Consider the following 8,281-nt stretch of genomic DNA (forward strand, 5'->3'; position numbering starts at 1 on the left):
ACACAATTTTTAATTAAAGTATATTGGAGATAGGTTTCTTTTTTCATTTCATTTTTATTTATTGCTTTACATGCCCTTTAAGGGTGGTGGCACACGGGGAGATTAGTTGCCAAATGACAAATCTACGCTACTGCGGGCCGCTAATCTCCCCAAAATGCCTTCCCACTGGCAAGAATGCAAAACTCTGGCAGGATGGCACATGTATCGCTTTGGTTTTCCAAAGTCGCTCGAAGTTGGAAACTTCGGGCGACTTCAAAAAAGGAAGCGATATGTATGGCATCCCGCTGGCGATTCACATTCTTGCCAATGGAAGGCATTTCCACAGTAGAGAAGATTTGTCGCTTGGCGACTAAACTCCCTGTGTGCCACCACCCTAAATAGGTATAGGATCTATTATTCAGAATGCTTGGGACCTGGTTTAAGTGGTCTTTCAGAAATTTGGATCTCATGCCTGACCTGCCTTTCTCTGAAATCACAAAAGAACGCAGAGCGGGGCTGGCATGTGCCTATAAATGGAGGCTGCTGGAGCCAAAAGCTGGCAGAGTAAGGTCACGGATGGGGAGAGCAGAAGAAGAGATCAACCTGAACCTGCCCCCGAGTAGCAAAAAGCATGTGGAAGTCAGCCCAAACCCACCATGGTTTACCTGTGGCTCTTTCCACCTGGCCTACAGACTAGGGTACTTCTGTAGGAGCGCCGCCTCTTTATCTTCTTCTATATCCTTGAGATCCCTTGTGGTTGATGTTGCTGTGCTATGCATCCCCTATATGGCACTGGGCTGGAAGAGGAAGGAGATGTTGATGTGGGCTCCTATAGTAGTACCCCAGGGCAGTGCATTTTTCAGTGAATAATGGGTCTGGCTGGGGGGTCCCAGGTAAGTGATTATAATCATTGGGAGGGGGATGGGGACTAACAAATTGGCACTCCTCAGTGATTATGCTTTTCCTTCTTCTTTAAAGAACACATACATTGATACACTGCTGTAAGCAGTAAAACAAAAGGTGATGAAGATGGAGATGGAGTTCAGTGGATGTACTGAGCTCTAACACCCCACCGAATGGCTCAACCCCAAAAGCAGAGTAATGTATGTACTGTAATTCATGTTTACTGTTGAAAGAAGAATTCAGAAAAGTGTTTAAGGATCAGTAAAAAGAAAAATACAGATGTTAAATCTGCCCCTTAGTCTCTGCAAGACAATCTTATGTCATTCAATCCAATCGAAATAACATAAAAGCAAGAATTTGTTGTGCCCATGTGGGAAAGGCATGAGATAAAGTGCACAAACAAAGAGCCTGCCAAAGAGGAGGATGTGTGAAGTGAAGCGTTCTGTGCTGGGTCCATGTTCCAAGTGTTCTGCTGAAAGGTCTGAAGCATCAACATCTATTAGATGGATTATAAATAGAGTGCTTGATAAAATAGATGGATAACCTGCAGGCTGAGAACTGGCGCTGGTTTGAACTGGCCTGAGCCCTGAGAACAACAGCTAGGAACATGAGCAGAGGGCAGAACTGGAGGCTAACTTTAGAAACAAGTTTTGGAAAGAACTCTGTGGATGATTGACAGGCCTACTCTCCTCCAGGTCTTCATGGTGCAACCTGCCAGCAATAAAGAGTGGGCAAGGGTTACAGCCTCACTAGGAGAATAAAAGCCTCCGACCCTGCAGGAAGTGCAAAGCATTCAACAGAGCAGAGGTAATAGGGAGAACACCAAGGTCTTTCTCCAGCCCAACCTAAACAGAAATTATCAAAGCAAGAGAGCATCACAGCATATCAGGTACAAGAGCATTTGCAATTCTTACAATATGAAACTGGTAACAAAAAAATATATACAGCATCATGCAAAAACGAAATGCATCAAAGCTTTTATATTTAGTGTTTCTAGACATATAATTTCTGCTAAATGTATATGTTGCTAAAAAAGTCATGAGTTATTTGTTTGATTTTACTATAATGCTTTATGTAGATATGGACACTGGCCTTCACTTGGCAATGGGTAGAAAAAAAATAAATGGAAATTAAGGGAGCTGCAGCAATAAGTAGCTTATACCATTTCACTGCTGCAGAACCTCCCTGTTAATTTAGATATAAAAATAAAAGAGACAATGATTATCAAATAAGATCTGTACAAGGGATACACAGAGGCATTTAATCTACGTTCAAAATTCAAATATTCAATTTATACTACATAACGAACGTATTTGTATATTGTTTTTTTATGGATGTTGTTATAGGTTTTCCCTGGGCACAGTAAAAGTAGGAGACATGAATCTGAACGAAAGAAGGAGGAGTGAGATTCTGCTGGAGGAGATGTTGCTACTGACTGCCCAGAACCTACCTGAAGTAGAAATGAAGGATAACTACACAATTCTCAAGGAGCTGGGCAATGGCTCCTACGGTCATGTGCTTCTAGCAATGAACCAGTCACAAGGTAAGGAGATCATGATAAAGTATTATCTCATAAGCTACTCTTTTTTATTCTGTTCTGTGAAGTTCTCTCTATCTTAACTTTCTCATCTCAACAATTTAACAATTAAAGGTTATAAAAGGCAATAGCACATGGAGCTTTTTGAGGACTTCTGTGTTCCCTGGTGCAAAACTGTCCCTACAGATAGCTTCCCTGGGGCATGTGCTTGAGAAGAATAGTGGGGCCCCATGTTTGGTGCAGAACCACCTGCTTATTGACCACCATCAATAGGGGGAACCACAAAATATAACTTGCATGTATTTGTTAAATCTGCTCTTTGTACTGGCATTTTATAAAGGGTTGTCCTTATAGAATTAGGAAGTCAATGTTCTCCTGCAATGATACCAGGAAACAACATGGTGCTTCATAAATAATAATAGACAGCTTGCTCATTACAGAGTGAACCAGATGCTGGTGGATAAGGTGTGTTTTGATTGCCATGGTTTCCATGTGACACTATTATAAAGTCTACAGTCATTTATAACACAAGTTACTGTAAGGATTTGTAACAAAATGCTCCCTTTTAAACTTTGTTCTGCCATGAAGTATGTCCAGGAGTGACCCCATAGGCCTCTGTCTGTAGGCATGTTCCCCTTTCCTCTTCAGCCATGCCTGGCAAAGATGTTTGAAACACAGCACATTCTTACCCTTTGCTAAGAAGTAAACCCTATTTGTTATAAGGTCCATTTCAAAGCATGGCCATTAAAGGAGAAGGAAAGGTTAAAACTAAGTAAGCCTTATCAGAAAGGTCCATCTAAATATACCAGTAAACCCCCAAAGTACTGCTGCTCTGAGTCCCCTGTCAAAAGAAACACTGCATTTCTTTCCTTCTATTGTGTAGACATGGGCTTCTGTATCAGACTTCCTGCCTTCAGCTTAAACCTCCTTGCCCTGGGCAAGAGCATGCTCAGTTTGCTCCTCTTTCCCCTCCCCCTCCCTTCTCTACTGTAATCTGAGCCCAGAGCAGGGAGAGACTCAGGCAGGAAGTGATGTCACACCATGTTAATACTGCAGCTCCTATCCTAAACAAACAGAGAGTTTCTAGAGCTTTTTACTCAGGTATGGTAAAACATTCTACAGAATAAATATAGCATTCTAGCTTGCACTATTGCAGCTAATCTATTGGCAATAAAATGCCTCTGTAGCTTTCCTTCTCCTTTAAAATAATTTTATAATAATTCTAGAGGTGGGGTCTCCAAAGAGTAAATAAGTAACTCACCACAACAAGGAAAAGTCCTCAGCACAGGGAGCAGACAAACCGAAAATTCTTTGGAGCAGGCAGTCAATAAAGCCAATCTTCCACCAGGCAGTTGAATCAAGGTAGTTATAATAAAAAAAATAAAATAGTTATTGTGTTCACAGCCTTACGCATTTCGTGTTACAAACACTTAGTCATAGGCTACGCTTAAAATAATTGTGTCAGATTGTTGTAGAGAATCAATACCAATGTTGTTGTTGTTGCAGGAAATCTAATGGCGCTGAAGTTTATGCAGAAGAGCATAACAGATCTTCATGTTTTTCTTGGGGAATATTGTGTCTCACTAATCCTGGCAGCTCACCCGTGCATTATTGGGACCTTCGGCATTGCCTTTCAGACTGACAGCCATTATGTTTTTGCCCAAGAGTTGGCAGTGGACAACCTCTTCTCCCTCATGAAACCTCAGGTTGGTGTGCAAAGGGTGGAATGGATAGATACCACATCCGAGTTTAAAGGAGAAGGAAAGCAAATGAGGTAGTTTATTGCCAATAGATTAGCCACAATAGTGCAAGCTATAACACTTTATCTATTCTGCAGAATGCTTTACCATACCTGAGTAAAAAGCTCTAGAATCTCTGTCTGTTTGTTTAGGATAGCAGCTGCCAAATTAGCTTGGTGTGACATCAATTCCTGCCTGAGTCTCTCACTGCTCACTTATAGCTCTGGGCTCAGATTACTGCCATGAGGGGAGGAGGAAGGGGGAGAGGAGCAAACTGAGCATGCTCAAGCCCTAGCCCTGGAGGTTTAAGCTGAAAACAGGAAGTCTGATACATTTGACAGAGGACTCAGAGCAGCATTACTTTGAGGGTTTACTGGTGTATTTATATAGTTTTTTCTTCTGATAAATCGTACTTAGTTTTAACCTTTCCTTCTTCTTTAGTGTTTGTGGGGGGGGGGGGGGTTGACCAACTTTCTACTAAGATGGCCATGCTGTGGGTGCTAAAATTTCTACACTGAGCTAAAATGCAAATGTAATAGAAACAGGTCCTTCCTGATATCAAAAGAATCCGCTCATTTTGGCCTACTACATTAGTATCAGAACAGATCATTGTAAAATATAACTGTATACACAAAAGCTGCTCATACACAATCACTTGGCCTCCAGGCCAGCAGCTGAACCATAATAAGGAGTGATGGTAGATGGGTCAAAATGTCCCATCCTGAACACAAATGCATGGAATCTAGATGGCTATGGATGGTATTCACCTCATATTTTGAATTTCTTTCTTTAGATTGGAGTGCCTGAGATGACAGTTAAACGCTGTGCAATCCAACTTTCCAGTGCTTTGGAGTATATGCATATAAAAGGACTGGTTCACCGTGATATAAAACCTGAAAACATCCTTATTTTTGACCAGGAATGTCGCCAGGTCAAGCTGACTGACTTTGGACTCACTTGCACTAAGGGCACCTCAGTGGAATCTCTGCCTGAGAACCTGCCTTATACAGCACCAGAAATGTGCAAACTGGGTGCTTTGGACAGACTGATTGTGCAAACCAGCCTTGATGTTTGGTCTTTTGGGGTGCTCTTGTTCTGTATCTTGACTGGATACTTTCCTTGGAACTCTGCAGTGCCAACAGATAAAAATTATTCAGCTTACACCAAGTGGCACAGAAGCAGCAGGATCTTTAAGCTTCCCATGCAGTGGAACGTCCTTACTACAGAGGCTCTAGAGATGTTAAGGAAGATGCTTGTCCTAGAACCAACAAAAAGGTGCACCCCTAACGAAGTCATGAACTGTCTCAAGACACCATGGAAAATTAACCTTGAGAATAAAAATGGGAATGCCAGCAGAGGGAAGTTGGACAATTCCAATTATTTAGGAGATAAACTGGACAACAAAAATATTAGGAGGAGGGCAAGATGATTTTATATGATATATGTTATATGATATCTTTGTTATTATATATTTCTGATAGCCAGTGGCACATTGCCAGTCAGCGAGGAGGTCCTGCACCTATAAGGAGAGATTGCAGGAGCTTCAGTTTCAGAAAGACAGCAGCAGTTGTGGATGACACACAGTCTTAGCAGTTGAGAAGTGTAGGTTTGATGGAGGTTTTTGAGGGTCTTTTAGACAGCAGTCTGAAAATGTCCTTTGTTAATAACAATCCTGTCTAATGCTTTTAGCAGTGTGTTATATTACTGACTACAGAGGGTATGTACCTGGATCATATGCCATTTTTGGACAGCAAAACACGTAGCTTGATTATTTGGTACAACCCTTCTCATAGAATGAAGAGCTCCAGAATTGAAAGTATTAATTATAAGGCTACTATGCTTTATACTATAATGCTTATTATATTTTCTATAGCAGAATACAGTGTTCTTATGAAAAAGCAAAGAAAATGGGCCACCCCAGCGCCTATACTAAGAACAAGGGACTGCTCAACATGTCCCTTTAACATGCCTTCATAAACACCAATTACATACCTTTATACAAGAGTAGAGATGCCATATTTCTAACCTTGACTAAGGCATTCCCTGTAGATTTTTTTAAGCAGCCCAGTCTTCCTTTGATCGTTAAATAGAAGTATTTTGTAAGGCAAGCAATAGTTTTAAGCATGTTCTGTGCACACAGCACTCTGAGGAAATAGATTATTGTTGATATATGATCAAAAAAAAGATATACAAGACATGTTTTATTAGATGCTGGTACACTTTAGTGACTTTGTTAGTGAATTAACCCTCTGTACCAGGCACATTACATTAAAAAGTGATTTCAATGTACATTTTCATTAATAACCTAATTCAGATGTTTTGTCTAACAAGCAGATTATATCTACAGTATATATTACATTCATGTATATAGATACAAGACATATATATGTTTATATGCTATGATATCTAAATATGTGAATGTTAAGGTATACAGAACTTGAGAAACCCCAGCATGTTCATGTATTTTATAGTATTTGGAACCCTGTTCAGTTATGAATGCAACAACATACAGTACACCCAAGAGATACTCAGTTTAAGTTTTACAGCCCATTTACTGAGCTTAGACAAAGTAAGTCTCCCAGCCGTAATAAAACTGATCCAGACTCTTTGGAATCCAAGGGATGATACAGATCATAAATGTAACCAGAGAACGACAGCATAAGTTTACAGGCTGGATGACCCATAATTAATTTGAAGATATTAACCTTACCTGACATTATTAAATATTAAAGAGTGTTTTACTTCAGAATAATTAACTTGCAGCCCTGCTCATTATTAAACAGAAATACCAGCATGTCGTAAACTACAGTTCAGCAACAGCTGGATTAGATATGCAGGCTTTACATTAATTTAGTCTAAACATGACAATAATGTCGAAGGAATGGCTTTGGATAGCAGTCACTTGCACTTGGATAAAACGATTCATGTTTCCAGCTGTAAATTCTGTCTGCACCTTACTTTACTTTGAACATAAACATAGTGACCTTTGAGTGTTATGGACCAATCATTTGTATCATTTGTATAACAAGCCCCAAAAGCCATTTTTGTATTACTGCATTAAATAAATATTATATTCTGAAAATCAACAGCTGATTCACTAGTTTTGTTGATGTTGTGATCATTTATTTGTGGAAATAGCCAACCTAACAGAATATCTTGCCATGGTCTCTAACAGCTCTAAAATTCTTTATGGCTCAGTCTTTGGCAGGGCCGCCATCAGGGGGGACAGGGGGGAAAAGTGTCCTGGGCCCGGGCATGAAGGGGGGCCCGGCAGTGCTGCAGTTTTGAAAAGAGCCAGCCCCCCTTGAGACCGCCGAAGCCTGCGGCCATCCCGAACAGCCGAAATGCGGAAGTGCCGAATGGCCAAAGGAGCCGAAGCCACGAAAACAGCCGAAGCCAAACTCCCGAAGCGGCGAAAAGACCCGAAGTCACGAAAAGGAGGCGAAGTTGAAGTCCTGAAGCCACGAGTTCAATTCTAATGAACACCAATGTGGGTTTTTTTAATCCCCTGGCCACCAATGTATTATTTTAATATTTCATAGGCCCCTGCCACCAATGTTTTTTTTTAAAAAAAATTTGGGCCACAATTTTTTTTTAACTTGACCATCAATCCTGACCATCAATAGCTTTTTATAACGTGTGTGGGGGGGGGTTACTTTTTTAGCGCTGATGTCTGTGTGGTCTTTGGGTGGGATGGAGTGGGGCTTGGGTGGAGTGGGCGGGATCTGGGGTGGGGCTTGGGCGCTAGTGTGGGCGGGGCCCAGGGGCCCCCGAAAATTTTGTTGTACAGGGGTCCGTGATTTCGTGATGGAGGCCCTGGTCTTTGGCACTCCTGGTGTTTTGCCAGTGTCAAGCTTACTGCCAGGCAAAAGCCTTAAACATTCTCTTATCACAAAGTGACTAGTGCTATTGCCTTGTTTATTGGCATAGGGTAAATTTGTGCCTGGACAGTGACCTATACTGACCAGCCAGTGATAAGCTTTGTTCAGCTATCTGCAGGTAGAACAATGAAAGCAATTCAATTGCATGATTTATTGATTGCCATGGGTTTCTGGCAAACAACAGGAGAATGAATAGAAAGAATAGAAAATATACCATGATACTGGAAGTATCCCTAAATGCA

The 8,281-nt window shown here is 41.1% G+C and overlaps 1 protein-coding gene across 1 annotated transcript; it reads left to right on the plus strand.

Annotated features, from left to right (window-relative positions):
* Window positions 1–1,285: 1,285 nt before the first annotated feature.
* On the plus strand, window positions 1,286–7,244 carry sbk1l2.S (SH3 domain binding kinase 1 like 2 S homeolog). Its single transcript, XM_018228040.2, has 4 exons — window positions 1,286–1,771; window positions 2,229–2,425; window positions 3,926–4,125; window positions 4,952–7,244. The coding sequence occupies exons 2-4, from the start codon at window positions 2,260–2,262 to the stop codon at window positions 5,585–5,587; spliced, it is 1,002 nt and encodes a 333-aa protein (XP_018083529.1). The 5' UTR covers window positions 1,286–1,771; window positions 2,229–2,259; the 3' UTR covers window positions 5,588–7,244.
* Window positions 7,245–8,281: the final 1,037 nt, after the last annotated feature.

The sequence above is a fragment of the Xenopus laevis genome, chromosome 7S (genome assembly GCF_017654675.1).
Source record: "Xenopus laevis strain J_2021 chromosome 7S, Xenopus_laevis_v10.1, whole genome shotgun sequence".
NCBI lineage: Eukaryota > Metazoa > Chordata > Amphibia > Anura > Pipidae > Xenopus > Xenopus laevis.